This window comes from Penicillium crustosum (genome assembly GCF_028827405.1).
Source record: "Penicillium crustosum strain IBT 35664 chromosome Unknown utg000002l_segment0_segment0, whole genome shotgun sequence".
Taxonomy (NCBI): domain Eukaryota; kingdom Fungi; phylum Ascomycota; class Eurotiomycetes; order Eurotiales; family Aspergillaceae; genus Penicillium; species Penicillium crustosum.
This window is the reverse complement of record NW_026623123.1, coordinates 5,527,924-5,542,034: the sequence shown is the minus strand read 5'-3', so window position 1 is coordinate 5,542,034 and position 14,111 is coordinate 5,527,924. Positions and strand designations below refer to the sequence as shown.

Genomic DNA, 14,111 nt, shown 5'->3' with positions numbered 1-14,111 from the left:
TCATCACACTTCGTCATAGGTCCCGTCCGATTCGTTTGGCGAGTTTGTCCCGTTTGCATTATCTCGGCTATCCACGGCGGTTTCCCCGCGCAATGCCCCGGACAATGAACAAGGAGCAAATTTAAAGGCAATCATCCCTACAGAGAAGAAAACTTATGTATTTACATTCTGTTCATTCTGTCCATATCTCGCAATTCTAGCCAGAGATGGTTTCCTTACGAACTCCTTTGCGGTCTCTTGCCCAGGCTCCTCGCCGGTTCTACTCTGGAGCTCCCACTCCGGCAGCAAAGCTGAACCTACCTATTGACTACAAAACGACTCCAATTTTACACCACACCTCATCATCCTTGTCAAATACATCAGATTACCCGGCAGGTGCCACGAGTAAACGACTCAACCTCTACCAAGCAATTAACTCAGCACTACGGACAGCATTATCCAAATCTGATCGAACGATCGTGTTTGGCGAGGATGTTGGATTTGGTGGTGTTTTCCGATGCTCGATGGACCTCCAAACAGAATTTGGGTCGGATCGAGTGTTCAACACCCCCTTGACAGAACAAGGCATTGCGGGGTTTGCAATTGGGGCGGCAGCGGAAGGGATGAAGCCTATAGCTGAGATCCAATTCGCCGACTACGTATTTCCAGCATTCGATCAGATTGTCAATGAGGCAGCCAAGTTTCGGTATCGAGAGGGTGCGACAGGCATTAATGTTGGGGGTCTCGTCATTCGCATGCCGTGTGGCGCGGTTGGACACGGTGCTCTGTACGTTATGTGGTATCCGAATGCCAAGCAAATCGGTATGCTAATTGACTGCATAGGTACCACTCCCAATCCCCAGAGTCGCTTTTTGCACATATCCCCGGTTTGCGAGTAGTCATGCCACGGTCTCCTGCTCAAGCAAAAGGGCTTCTTCTATCTTCTATCTTCGAGCACAATGATCCGGTGATTTTTATGGAGCCTAAGATCCTCTACCGTGCAGCCGTGGAATATGTCCCGAATGAATACTACACCATCCCCCTCAGTAAGGCTGAGGTGATCAAACCTGGCAAGGATTTGACTATCATTTCATATGGACAACCTCTTTACATGTGCTCTTCGGCTATCTCCGCCATTGAGAAGGCCATGCCAGGTGTCAGTGTGGAACTTATTGACCTGCGAACCATATATCCCTGGGATAGACAAACTGTGATCAACAGTGTCAAGAAAACAGGTCGAGCCGTTGTTGTGCATGAGAGTATGATCAACTATGGTGTGGGTGCAGAGGTTGCCTCCACGATACAGGATAGTGCATTCTTACGTCTTGAAGCCCCCGTCAAGCGAGTTGCCGGGTGGAGCACACATACTGGGCTGAGCTACGAGCAATTTATTCTGCCCGATGTTGCAAGTGAGTATCCAGTGTCCTATATTTCGTTCCTATCACTAACCGATGGTCTTACTACCCTAGGAATCTACGATGCAATTAAGCAAACACTTGAATATTGAACTAGGATACCTCCTAGGAGATTACAATAATACCCGAGCTATTTCTACCTAAGTACATTATCCACTTGCATTTTAGTGATTGGGACCAGGTCCAAGGAATTGCACCAAGCAAAAGAAGAATGGTAACATGAACTTTGTTGGACCCAAAGTAGTTCTGCTTTGTTCTTAATGACTTCACAGACGATGTTAAATACTGTGGGAGCTAGAATATGCTGGTTAATTACATCTCATCATTGTTTTTTGGGGTTTCACTCACACGATGTAGGGGCCTGAAGGCCCAGCCAACTTCTGCGATCGAGAGCTTTTCTCTGTTCCTTCTCTGTTCCTTCTCTGTTCCTTCTCTTATTCCAAGTGTTTCCCAAGTGCCACCTTCCACTCCTTCCGTTTGTGACTGTTCCCTCGTTCTTTCCCAAAATTCGACTCGTGTTCACGTGCACTTATTACTGTACGCTACTCCTACCTAGCCCTGGAGGGTTGAAAATCAAGTGTGATTTCGTCATTTGTCTCTTGCACTGATTTTCCATCCAATCTTCCCAATCTCTCTACCTTGTTTCACCTTAATCCCTACCACCTTACATCTATGTCTGACTTCTGAATCTCTTTTCCTTGTTGATCAATTTCCGTGACTGCCTATTTGCCATTTGTCTGAAACCTATATGTTCTTGCCCTCAGTGCATGGGATGCAAGTCTCTCATTACATCTGAGTTAACATTGTGCTCCACCTACAAAAACCAAGAACCCTTCTCCCTAATCCAACTTTGACATCAAATATCTTCACTATGGATCCCAACGCAACGGACCTTGAGACAGCGGATCTTGTTTTACAAATTTCCCTACAGGAGGTCGAAGAGGCTTTGATATCACTGGATCGAGATACAAATGACGGAGTAGCGCAAGTTCGTGATGAGAAACTTGCTCTTTTACACTGGCGAGCTGAGCTTCGAGGACAAATGAGGACCCAGCAAGACCTTCGAGCATCCCTACAGATGTCGAGGGAATCATGTCTCGACCAGGCTGCCATTTTTCGAGATATCCATGATCTCGAGGTGAAAGAAGTACCTGCAGCTCATGTACAACCTGCCGGCCGTGCACCTATTCAACCACAAGCGCCTGGCAAACCCCAGGCCACCCGCCAACAACAAGGCGCTGGTCAATCGCAAATCCCTGGCAAACCGCAAGAACCTCAACTGCAAGAACCTCGTGGCACATTGGGCTTGATTCTCAACCCAGATGTTCAGACTCAAGCCCGCAAGCGAGTGTATGGTGAGACTATTGCGACGGTGCCTCCTTCTGGTGTCTTGCGGGAGTGCGTTGCCTGCTCAGAAAGCTATCCCGAGTCCGGCATTATTCGGAACAGTTGCTCGCATGTTTACTGCCAAGGATGTGTCACCAACCTCCTGCAAAATTCACTAGCCGATGAAACCCTGTTTCCACCTCGCTGTTGCCGGCTACCTTTACCATTAGAAGATGCGCGGGGTATCATCGATGCTGACCTGTGGCCGAGATTTGAGGAAAAGAAGATTGAGCATAGAGATAAGCATCGTACTTATTGCTCAGATCCGGCCTGTTCTCGGTATATTCTCCCATCACATGTCCGTGGTACAATCGGAACTTGCAGAGTATGCAATCGACAAACGTGCACCCTCTGCAAGAAGATCACTCACCAGGGAGAATGTGTTGATGACCGCATAGAGGTCCTAAAACTCGGAAAAGCGACAGGATTGCAAAGATGCTTGAATTGCAGTCATCTTGTTGAGCTTCGTAGCGGCTGCAACCATATCACGTAAGAGCTTTCTCCCATCGACATGAAAGTTTTTGACATTAGGGCTATACATGTCATGCTAATACACGATCATTTCTCTAGATGCCGTTGCCGACATGAATTTTGTTACGTTTGCTCTACACCATGGAAGCAGTGCGAATGCCCCCATTGGGATGAGGCCATGCTTCAAGAACGAGCAGAGATGATTGCGGCCCGGAACCAGCCCGCTCCTCCTGCACCACAGGTTGTTGAGCAAGCAGCTCAATTCCTAGTTGAGCAGCATGATTGTTATCATGATGGAGCGTGGAAAAAGCTCGGGATCTCTGCCGACTGCGAGGAATGCGGCGACTTCATGCCCGATTACATTTTCGAGTGCAGGCATTGTGGAATCAAGGCCTGCAATTCCTGTCGGATACATTAGGTTCTGATTGAAGGAGTGTGAGACAGGAAGCGTGAAATGGTGTATGAATTATTCAGTCAAGAGGATTGATTACCTATCCTAAGCGCGGGATAGATGGATTATGACTAAGGATTTGTTATCCATTTAAACTATTTGAGACACTTTTAGTTGGAAAGAAGATTTGATTGATAACCAAGAGCGGAATTCGTGGTAGATAAGCCACTACGGAGTACTCTGGATAGCCCTCCCTAGAGGTTGATTCGTCAGCTTATATAATCTCGGATTTAATCCCGCATTTGATCCCGTCATCTAAGGATAGCGCAATCAATGCCTTCTTTGAAATCACTCCCAATCATGTAGTATCACGTACTACGATGGTTCTGTAATCACCCATTGTATAGAAATATGGCGTGCGAATATACTACGGCAGCATGGAGTTATAAAGAGTCATATCCCCTCCATCTGGGGCCTTCAAATTAGACATCCAACACTCACACTTCATCCAGCCCTACAATTATCACTCGAAAAGCCAACTCTGTGATTACCTCCCACATTTATATTTTACCTTCAACATGACGAGCATTAAGGTTGCCCTTGTAGGAGTATGTCAGCCCATTCACCGTCATACGTCTTCTTTCGTTCGCTAACATGATCCCCAGGCTAGCGGGAATCTCGGTCCTGCAGTGCTCAAGGAGCTGCTTGACGCAGGATTTGACGTGACTATCCTCACCCGACAGGGTAGTGATAAGACCTTTGACTCCCGTGCCCACATCGCACAGGTGGACTATGAGTCCCTCGACTCACTCAAGGCCGCTCTGACCGGCCAGGATGCTGTAGTCAGCACTTTAAATGTCGGCGCAGTTCCAAAGTCCACCCATCTGCGCTTGATTGATGCAGCAGTGGCAACTGGCGTTAAGCGATTTATCCCTTCGGAATACGGTTGCGACACCACGAATCCCCTCACTGCCAAATTGCCTGTCTTTGGCGATAAGGTCGGCGTTCAGGAACATCTCAAGAACGTCTCCCAGCAATCTGGGCTCAGCTACACGCTACTTATTACTGGCCCCTTCCTCGACTGGGGTCTTGAGAAGGGCTTCGTGCTCAACCTTGCTGGTCCAGCTACACTATTTGATGGCGGTGATCGCCGCTTCAGCGCAACGACTGTCGCCGGCATCGGCAAGGGAGTTGTTGGAATCATCAACAACCTTGAAGCCACTAAGAACTCCACAATCTATATCAATGAGGCTAGAGTCACACAGAACGAGCTGCTGGAATTGTCTGGCAAGAGCATTGAGACGAATGTTGTTAAGACCACAGACCTGGAACAGGAGGCTTTTGCTGAACTAGCCAAGCCATCCCCCAACCCGGCCATCTTCGCTACTAAGTTCATTCTGCGGGCTATCTTTGGTGAAGGATTTGGTTCTCTTTTCGACTCTGAGAAGGTTTCTAACGATTTGTTTGGCCTGAAGACTCTGTCCAAGGAGGAAATCCGCGGTCTTATTCCGCAGTGAATGCTCCTTTTAATAATTTAAACAGTCTCAGATGTCCCATACACGTTGAGTGCATAAACATAAATTCAATAAATTTCGTCCTCTGATTTCACGATAACTATGCCTAGCTTTCGTAGCAAACAGACCATTAATATAGCGCTTAACATCAAATGACGTCACCGGTTAGCCCTGGCTTTCAACCACCTTGCGTATTCTGCATTGAGCTGCATTAACAGGCTTTTATTGCCATTTCCTTTTTTTTTCTCTGTCCCACATTCTTCCTTCATCAGAATTTGTTACTTTTTTGCGTCCTGAAAAGCCGGCCAATTCCTAAAAACATGAAAACAGGAGCTGCCTCAAACTCGGTGGTCCTGTACTGGCATAGGACAGACTTGAGGCTTCATGATTCCCCAGCTTTACATGCCGCTCTGGCCTTGAACCCATCGGTCTTTATTCCAATCTGGACATGGGACCAGCATTATGTTTATAAAGCACGAGTCGGGCCCAACAGGTGGAAGTTTCTGCTTGAATGCCAAAGTGATTTGTCCAGGGCATATACAAAGCTCAATCCGAAACAAAAGCTCCACGTCGTGCGCGAGGGACCACAGACCATTCTTCCCAAACTCTGGGAGCATTGGGGTGTGACACATCTCGTTTTCGAGAAGGACACAGATGCGTATGCTCGAGACCGGGATAATGAGGTTATGCGTTTGGCCCAGAAGGCTGGTGTCGAGGTCATTGTCAAATTGGGTCGGACTCTCTTTGACCCCGATGAAATTGTCCGAAAAAATAATGGCAAACCAACAATGAGCATCACCCAACTGGAAAAGGCTGCCGTGAAAATCAACAATGGCAACCCGGAGAAGCCACTAGATCCCCCCTAAAAGCATCCCCGATCCTTGGGATGACGAACGTATGGACTTGAGCAATCTTAAACGAGACTCCATTGATAGTCAGCCTGACTTGAATGTGGAACACCGCACCAAGAAAGATGAGCAATATTCTGATCTCATGGGTCCAACAAGGGACTTTGCTGTTCCCTGGCAAGACATCGGCATCGATCTTTCCCAGGCTAAAACACCCCACCGAGGAGGCGAGCAAGAAGCATTGAGAATACTGGGGGAATGTATCAAAAACGAGGATTACATCGGCAGGTTTGAAAAACCGAATACATCGCCAGCCGATTTCGAGCCCCAGTCAACCACATTATTGTCCCCTCATCTTCATTTCGGTTCGCTTTCCGTGCGGAAGTTTTGGTGGGATGTGCAAGGGGTTATGGAGAAACAACGGAAGGCCAAAAAGCCAGTCTCGACTGTGCCTACCAATCTTCCTGGCCAGCTGCTCTTCCGTGATATGTACTTCGCTGCCCAGGCACCCCTTGGACACTCATTCTCGCATACATATGGAAACGAGGTTGCTAGATTCATCGACTGGCATCTTCAAACAAACCCTCCTAATCAGGACGGGTACATCGATGGGTCCTACGATGTGGACTCGCAAGAAGCGGAGGAATGGTTTCAACGGTGGAAAGATGGTCGCACCGGATTCCCATGGATTGATGCTTTGATGCGCCAGCTGAGGCAGGAGGGCTGGATCCATCATCTAGGAAGACACAGCGTTGCCTGTTTTCTGACTCGAGGCGGGTGCTATGTATCATGGGAGCGGGGTGCAGAGGTTTTTGAAGAATTATTGATTGATCGTGAGTCTTCGTCGTCCAAACAATTCCGACGAGAGCTAACAAAGGGATGGTAGACGAAGTCGCTTGCAATGTGGGAAACTGGATGTGGCTCTCCTGCACGGCATTCTTCGCTCAATTCTACCGCTGCTACTCGCCTATTGCATTCGGAAAGAAATGGGATCCAGAAGGATCTCTTATCAGAAGATATTGCCCCGAACTAGCAAAGTTTGACAAAAAGCACATATACGAACCCTGGAAAGCACCCATTGCCGATCAGAAGAAATGGGGGTGTAGGATCACTGGAGACGGTAGTTCCTCTAGCTCTGATGATTCTGAACACACATATCCAAAGCCAATGTTCGATTTCAATGAGCGAAGGGAGATATGCCTGGCTGGCATGAAACATGCTTATGGTGTTGGATTACACGGGAATGATGTCAAGGTCAAAGATGGCTCTTGGAAGAAAGAATTTGAAAATGACGGAGACTCTGGAGGTAACAGGCCGGTAAAACGACAAAAGACCTGACGTGTGATTTCCCAGATAAATAGCAGCAAAGGCGGGAAAGCATGAGCAATAGATACCAAATAGACATCACTCACATATCTATTTGTGGGATTTTTCGCAAAAAGGACATGCCCCTAGCAGTTTAACAAACTAAAAATGGATGTTTCAGAGGCGCACTGGTGAAACTTCGGCGTTCCGGGGATTGTTGAAGCATTGAAGCCAGAAACGAGGCAAATTCTTCTATATCTATATTTCGCATCGTGGGTGGTATATAGGAATATATCCCTTAGAATTCCACTTCTAATTTTATCTGAAAAGTAGTGCTCATATTTTGTTTAATTGACTCTAATTTTGGCTCTCAGAATTGCCAGCTCATCACAGATGTAAGCTGTGGATATGAGCCAAGTCACACAACCTACGAAGGCATTCAACTCAAATTAAACCAGTGGAATCATTCTTCAAACTTCAGTTCCTCTGCAGCATCACCTTCGGACTGTTATCCATCTCTTGGATAAAGTCTTAATTGACTGCAGGACTAACATTTGCAGAACTGCCATGCTTTCCCACAGTTATAGCAGAGGTCCCTTTCACACAGACACCTAATAGACGTGGTCAGCCTTCGTGGTCTCTAAAGTTTATGGGGCCAAAATCTAGCCTACCGTATATTCTTGCATCCAGACACGCGCTCTATCATTCTAGAGCAGTTTGGGCATCGTTTCCACTGCCTCCTCTTTGCTAGTTTTTCCAGCAGCACATCATTGGCCTTCTCCTCCTTAGCCTTCCCATCATCACGAGTAATGCTCTGCTTATTGGCATTCTCGTCGTTGCAATCACCTCTGTGTCCCTGCTTTTTGCAACCGGTGCACGTTCGAGCCGTACAGAACTGGCAGATTCCCACTCCGCGGCGGATGTTATGTGGCGGGATATAGCGGGAGCAGGTTTTGTCCGAGCAATAAGTTCTCTCGGGGTCACTGATCTCGATCTTTCGCTCTTTGAATCTCTTCGTCATCTCGATGCCTATCATATCCTCGACGGCGGTAGATGCACGAATTGGCTGGCGGCAACATCGAGGAGGATACAGGGATTCGTTCGTAAGGGAATTTTCAAAAAGATGCAGAATACATTCGCGGCAATAGTTGTGAGCACATTCCGTTTGGAAGATATCTGATAATGGATACTCTTCCGTACAAGATGTACACGCATGCCGGGCCTCAGTCTCTTCTTCGCTGGTTTCAGCGATATCGTCATTCGAGCTTTCATCAAGGAGGCCCTCGTCGCTATCACCCGAGGTGATATACTCAGCTGACGATGCCATTTTCCCCGGTGACAGGGTTGCGTCTCTCGAGTTACTCGAGATTGCTCTGCGTCTCCCAATCTTACTCATGAGTTCTCCCAGCTGTTTGATGGCTCGGTTGATACCCATTCTAACTTGAGTTCATATCACAATCCATGGATTGATATTCTGGGTAGAATTCAAGATGCTCTTGTAAAGTGAGGTGGAATAGCTTTTGGAAGATCAAAAACGTTGGCCATGTTTGCCAGATCTTCTTTTATAAGTGAAGTCATAATGAGTTTAAAGAAAGATTATAGGATAGTAATTTGTATCGTATTTACAGAAAAGTCTGCTACTAGTAGAATCTATTTATATATATTGAGGACTTAGGTAATTATGATGGCTAAGATGTGTCTAGTCCTCTGTAATCTATTGGTCTTACTCAAAGGCTTAGGTATTAAGAAGCAGCACCAAAATATCAACTTGGTAACCTCCATAGGTCGGAAATGCCTCATCATTGACGAAAATAAACCAGAACACTCAAAAACAACTGTGTGAACCACATGATCTACCCTTCCATTCCAACTACACTTCGATTGTATCCCACACTATCTCCCAGATGATCAGTCGTACCTTATCCTGCTCGCTCTAAGACAAACCTGAAGCACTCCCTTGAATTGGCTAGTTCACACATCTCGTTCGTAAAGATTTTCTTCGTCTGCGAAGCTACAGTCGCATGTTTTCCACCGTTTCCCGCAAAAATAACAAAATTCGTACTTGCAAAAGCACCTAATAGATAGATGTGAGTCTAAAGACCTGCACTGTCAAAGCTGAAGAAGAGAATAGTTAAATGTTAAATGAAATTTCCCTTACGTGATGTGATAACAACCTGTGCTGAGCTCAATCAAACGACGACAATTAGAGCATCGTTGCCATTGCTTGGAGTCCGCCAATTCCTCCAGAAGCGCATCAAGCTTATATACACAAGTTCCCTGGTGATCGCGCTTTTTACACTTCCTGCATGTGCGTACTCCACAACTCGCGCATTTGCAAACACGATTACGGGTGGGCTTTCGTGGGAGATATTGAGCGCACTTTGAGTTAGAACAGTAGGTTCGGTCTGGATCGTTGAGTTCGATCGCCTTCTCCTTGTGCTTTTGAACCAATGTAGATCCGAGAATCTTCTCCGAGGCCGGAATTGGCTTTTTGCAGCATTGGGGAGGAAACAAAGATTCATCGTGCAAAGCATTTTTAAACAGGCGGACCAAGCAAGCCTTGCAATAAAAGTGTGAGCACTTCGTTTTAATCATTTCATCTTGGAGGTGGTTGTCTCGACAGGAGACACACTCATGCCAAATATCGGGTTTCGGGGAATCGGTCAAGTTGATGGCATTTTCGATGGAATTACCAAGTTGCTGGATGTCGATACGGAGGGAATTGGAAGAGGTTCTTTTTTTCTCGGACTTGGACAAGTCATCTTCTGTCTCTAATCCCATTGACATAGCAGTACCCATACTGACGTTTTTCATGCTGACCCTTCTTTCAGTATTTTGTCAGAGGTGAGTCCTTGTTTGTTTATGTTCACCAAGGATAGCTGTAAGACTAGAGACTTCGTATCTTGATCTGTATCGTAGTCCATGCAATGAAGGGAGTCCTTAAATGGTTCTGGGTGGAGGTGTGGTAAAAGGATAGAGAAACTCCCCAGAATATCTTGGAGCATCTGCAAAAGAGGGAAAATAAGAAAATAAGAAAATAAGTTGGTGGTGAGGTTGATACTACGTAACTATACCCATGTTTATGCCTAGAAAATACGGCCCTCGCTACAGCAGGTTTGAGACACCATCGCGCCAGCCCATATAATTTTGATTCCCCGGCTTCTCCCATGTAAAAGTCATTACCGAAGAAATTGATATCAGTAATGTTGAAGGAGATATAAGTACACTTCTTTTATAGGAATAATAAGAAAGACGCCCTAAGGAGTAAAAGGCAGGCTTACTCTGTCCCCTTCTCTAGATATGATATTAGTACGAGTGAAATTCGTACTATCCATGGATAGTCTTTTGGATGCTCTTTATAGATGCTCTTTGTAGGTGTATACGAAGGCCGTAAAAAAGTATATTCTGTGTACAAGACTTTTCTATGTTGTCAGCGTCTAAAACCTTCCGTGCCCTCACGCAGCACAAATAATACACACGACGTATCATTGGCGATCTGTTAAAAGCATCAAGTCTCAGAGTACGAGCACAAACATGGCGTCGATAATCGATACATCAACCTAAAAAAAGTATGGATTGGCTTGCCTTGAGCGAAATCAGGCAATGGCACATCACTCAGATGTAAGTAAGTGATTGAGCAATTTCAGATATCTGACAGACTAGATAGATCCCATATTCCTCCAAGCCAAGTGTACTAAACCCACATACTTCACTCCCAGGACCAAGTTCAGTCAGAATAACCTGGACTTATGAAAATGACTCGTTCGGATTCCGTTCGGTCTACATCTAACAGTCGCAATCTTTCCACTTCGCCCCGCAATGGTAACACCACTGAGCTCTGCAAACACAACTATCAGGTGTCAGTAAAAGGGGTTCGCGACCTCGGGAGTAGCTTGGGAGGTTTAGAAATGGCCAGCGAAATCACTTACGTGATATGATGACAGCCCTGGTTGAGCTCAATCACACGGCCACATTTTTTGCACCGCAGCCATTTTTTGCTCTTCATCAACTTCTCCAATGGCTTGTCTAGTGGAGATAGACACTTGCCCCTATGGGCTCCCCTCTTGCACTTCCTGCACGTTTGTACGCCACACTTGCAGGTACCAACTGTTTTCAAAGTAGAAACTGGCCAAAATCCTATGGCTGGCGAGATATATCGAGAGCAGGTCAAATCTGAACAGTAGGTTCGGTCTGGATCGCTGAGCTCAGTTGCCTTGTTCTTTTGTTCTTGCACTAATGCAGGCCCCATCATCTTCTTCATGTCTGAGCCTTTGATTGGCTTGTGGCAGCATTGAGGAGGGAACAAGGATTCATCTTGTAAGGATTTCGTGACCATCCGGATTAGGCAGTTCTTGCAATAGAAGTGGGAGCATTGTGCTTTGAAGATTTCGCTGCAGTCTTCTCTGCAGGAGGTGCAGATCTCGGGCTGGGAGTATTTGGTCGGACTCAGGACTTTGATGGAACGCATGATGCTCTTGAGAGAGTGAACTAGCTTTTGAATAACAGTAGAGATAAATTTGGCGAATGTCTTTGTTTCCTTGGGCAACGGGGTCTCTTCTGCCTCCCTTCCAAGCAACAGAGCTGTGGCCAACTGAAAATCGCTCAATATGACTCTCTGTCTTTCGAGTTCAGATTTCCATATAAGGAGAGCCACTCCCCTGTCGGGCTCTAGTCCTTCTGGCTGGCAGGCTGGTTGGTTTGTATCCTTCAGCAGCAGTTGAGCTTCGAACTTGTCAATCTTGTCTTTCACGTCTTCAAGCAGCAGCTCCAAGATTAAGGACCTTGCATTTGGGGGCGTATCTTGATCCATCTTACAGGGAAGGCTCTCGTATGATTAACGTGTTTAATGTCACTTGTGAAACGGGGTCTCCGAATAAGGGAGAAGTAGAAATGGACATGTGAAGCTGACTCTACAAGTAATGAACTTATAACCCCCCTGAATACAAAGACTAGCTTAACAAGCACGGCGGTCTAAAGAATCTTGGTTAACGAAAAACTTATTCAAAAAGACCTGAGTGTATGACGAAGTATGTGATTCGTGCTGTAAGGATGAGGTTGATCTATGTCAATTTACCATTCTACTAACTATCATCATTGTTATCCTCCTACTGCATTTTTTTGGTATACTTTGTTATCTATTGGTTTTTCTTCCTCATGGTTCCACCTGAGCAGTATAGGTAAATGCTATACTTCGGAAGTTCGTAGACCCTGGACCCACTAGAAAAAGCAACGATGAGTCAGCGATCTTCATCCCGCGCGGGCGACCTCGGGAGCTACCTATATACCTAGCTGGTCCCCTCAAACACTTCACTTCTGCAACACATCAACTCGGACTGGCTGTCATCAATAATCAGCAACCTGGGGATACCCACCCATTTCGCCCAAGATGCAGGGCTTTAGTAAGTCTAGATCCCAAAAGAACATGCGAAACGGGCTAACTAACATGCCACTCTAATAGATATGGGACGGTTAGCAAAATATTCCAACTCCCCACACCTAACATGCAACTAACATATCTAATAGGTATGTCCCGCCTGACCAGGAAGGCTTAGCAACCGGAAACCAAATCGCGGGGAAGCATGCGCTGGGCGCGCGTGCGCGCCACCTCCACACAACAGGTGCGCTCATCGTGCGCTTCGAGATGCCCTTCGCCGTATGGTGCACAAACTGCAAACCCAACCCCATCATAATTGGGCAAGGCGTGCGCTTCAACGCCGAGAAGAAAAAAATCGGCAACTACTACTCGACCCCGATCTACAGCTTTCGCATGAAACACACCGTCTGCGGCGGAACCATCGAAATCAAAACCGATCCCCAGAACACAGCTTACGTTGTTACCGAAGGAGGACGCAAACGCGATACGGGTGAAGACAAGGAGCTACAGCCCGGTGAAATCGCCATCAAGCCCTTTGCGCGGGAGATCGATCCCGCGGAGAAGGATCCGTTTTCCAAGATTGAGTCGAAGGTGGAGGATAAGAACCGGGCGAAGACTGAGGCTGCTCGCATACTTGAGCTCCAAGAGCGACAGAAGCGTGATTGGGAGGATCCGTACGAGAAGTCTAAGCAGCTACGGAAGAAGTTTCGACAGGAGAGGAAGGGACTTGAGAATGCGCAGGCCAAGGGTGATGCCCTCAAGGACAAAATGAGTCTTGGGATTGAGCTCTTGGATGAGACTGAGGAGGATCGACAGAAAGCCAGTATGGTGGAGTTTGGTGGGGGCGCGGCTGCTGCCGCCGAGCATGTTTCCCGCATGAGTCGTCTTCGGCCTATGTTCGAGCAGCCGGAGGAAAAGCCTACACGAACGACGCCTCCTTGGTTGCGGACTAGGAAGGGTGATCTGATTGCGAGTCGGAAAGCTGCTTGGCGCCATGAGCTGATCGGGAATTCTCGTGCTCGTATCGATCCGTTCTTGCAGGGTGCAACCAACCCGAGTACATGGAAACGTCAGGTCAAGAAGAAGACGCTCGCCAAGTCGAAACCCGCTTCCTTTTCGACACCCGCCACCTCTTCGGCTCCATCTCTTCGTGACGATCCCAGCGACACAGAGCTCGGTTCCTCTGCCGCGGCACAAAGCCCAGCATCCTCTACCGAGGCACCAGACCCAGCACTTGTCATCTACTCCGATTCGGATTGATTTCGAAGCCACATTTGTGAACTATTTTGCGATATGGGAAGGGGCGTTCTTTGAGCTTTATTCTTTTATGTATGAGATACCCACTTTGTTCTAGACTTTCTATCATAATATTACGCTTGAATTATGTATCCCGGCATGCTTGTGTCGAGATCTCTCGCTACTTAAGAA

General features: G+C 46.9%; 8 protein-coding genes across 8 annotated transcripts; 6 read left to right on the top strand and 2 right to left on the bottom strand.

Moving 5' to 3' along the window:
* Positions 1 to 171: 171 nt before the first annotated feature.
* N7487_005600 (uncharacterized protein) lies at positions 172 to 1,630 on the top strand. Its single transcript, XM_056873347.1, has 3 exons — positions 172 to 766; positions 823 to 1,388; positions 1,449 to 1,630. Exons 1-3 carry the CDS (start codon positions 207 to 209, stop codon positions 1,484 to 1,486), a joined length of 1,164 nt encoding a protein of 387 aa, XP_056731067.1. The 5' UTR covers positions 172 to 206; the 3' UTR covers positions 1,487 to 1,630.
* Positions 1,631 to 2,265: 635 nt separating this feature from the next.
* N7487_005599 (E3 ubiquitin-protein ligase) lies at positions 2,266 to 3,669 on the top strand (the record flags this gene model as incomplete). Its single annotated transcript, XM_056873346.1, has 2 exons — positions 2,266 to 3,269; positions 3,351 to 3,669. 2 exons carry the CDS (start codon positions 2,266 to 2,268, stop codon positions 3,667 to 3,669), a joined length of 1,323 nt encoding a protein of 440 aa, XP_056731066.1.
* Positions 3,670 to 4,220: 551 nt separating this feature from the next.
* N7487_005598 (aromatic alcohol reductase) lies at positions 4,221 to 5,159 on the top strand (the record flags this gene model as incomplete). The annotated part of the gene is made up of 2 exons (XM_056873345.1): positions 4,221 to 4,250; positions 4,308 to 5,159. The coding sequence occupies 2 exons, from the start codon at positions 4,221 to 4,223 to the stop codon at positions 5,157 to 5,159; spliced, it is 882 nt and encodes a 293-aa protein (XP_056731065.1).
* A 317-nt stretch (positions 5,160 to 5,476) lies between these two features.
* Positions 5,477 to 6,022, top strand: N7487_005597 (deoxyribodipyrimidine photo-lyase; the record flags this gene model as incomplete). The annotated part of the gene is made up of 1 exon (XM_056873344.1): positions 5,477 to 6,022. The coding sequence occupies one exon, from the start codon at positions 5,477 to 5,479 to the stop codon at positions 6,020 to 6,022; it is 546 nt and encodes a 181-aa protein (XP_056731064.1).
* Positions 6,023 to 6,053: 31 nt separating this feature from the next.
* N7487_005596 (FAD-binding domain-containing protein) lies at positions 6,054 to 7,342 on the top strand (the record flags this gene model as incomplete). The annotated part of the gene is made up of 2 exons (XM_056873343.1): positions 6,054 to 6,837; positions 6,891 to 7,342. 2 exons carry the CDS (start codon positions 6,054 to 6,056, stop codon positions 7,340 to 7,342), a joined length of 1,236 nt encoding a protein of 411 aa, XP_056731063.1.
* Positions 7,343 to 7,976: 634 nt separating this feature from the next.
* N7487_005595 (BRcat and Rcat domain-containing protein) lies at positions 7,977 to 8,636 on the bottom strand (the record flags this gene model as incomplete). The annotated part of the gene is made up of 1 exon (XM_056873342.1): positions 7,977 to 8,636. The coding sequence occupies one exon, from the start codon at positions 8,634 to 8,636 to the stop codon at positions 7,977 to 7,979; it is 660 nt and encodes a 219-aa protein (XP_056731062.1).
* A 644-nt stretch (positions 8,637 to 9,280) lies between these two features.
* On the bottom strand, positions 9,281 to 12,119 carry N7487_005594 (Zinc finger RING/FYVE/PHD-type; the record flags this gene model as incomplete). The annotated part of the gene is made up of 3 exons (XM_056873341.1): positions 9,281 to 9,383; positions 9,468 to 10,124; positions 11,239 to 12,119. 3 exons carry the CDS (start codon positions 12,117 to 12,119, stop codon positions 9,281 to 9,283), a joined length of 1,641 nt encoding a protein of 546 aa, XP_056731061.1.
* A 576-nt stretch (positions 12,120 to 12,695) lies between these two features.
* On the top strand, positions 12,696 to 13,943 carry N7487_005593 (Saf4/Yju2 family protein; the record flags this gene model as incomplete). Its single annotated transcript, XM_056873340.1, has 3 exons — positions 12,696 to 12,708; positions 12,768 to 12,777; positions 12,833 to 13,943. 3 exons carry the CDS (start codon positions 12,696 to 12,698, stop codon positions 13,941 to 13,943), a joined length of 1,134 nt encoding a protein of 377 aa, XP_056731060.1.
* Between the last annotated feature and the right edge of the window lie 168 nt (positions 13,944 to 14,111).

Excerpts from the sequence above, each read along its gene's own strand:
- N7487_005600 (XM_056873347.1), top strand. The coding sequence starts at position 207 with ATGGTTTCCTTACGAACTCCTTTGCGGTCTCTTGCCCAGGCTCCTCGC. Across the intron at positions 767-822 it reads GCGGTTGGACACGGTGCTCT|GTACCACTCCCAATCCCCAG; the intron begins GTACGTTATGTG and ends TTGACTGCATAG. Across the intron at positions 1,389-1,448 it reads TATTCTGCCCGATGTTGCAA|GAATCTACGATGCAATTAAG; the intron begins GTGAGTATCCAG and ends TTACTACCCTAG.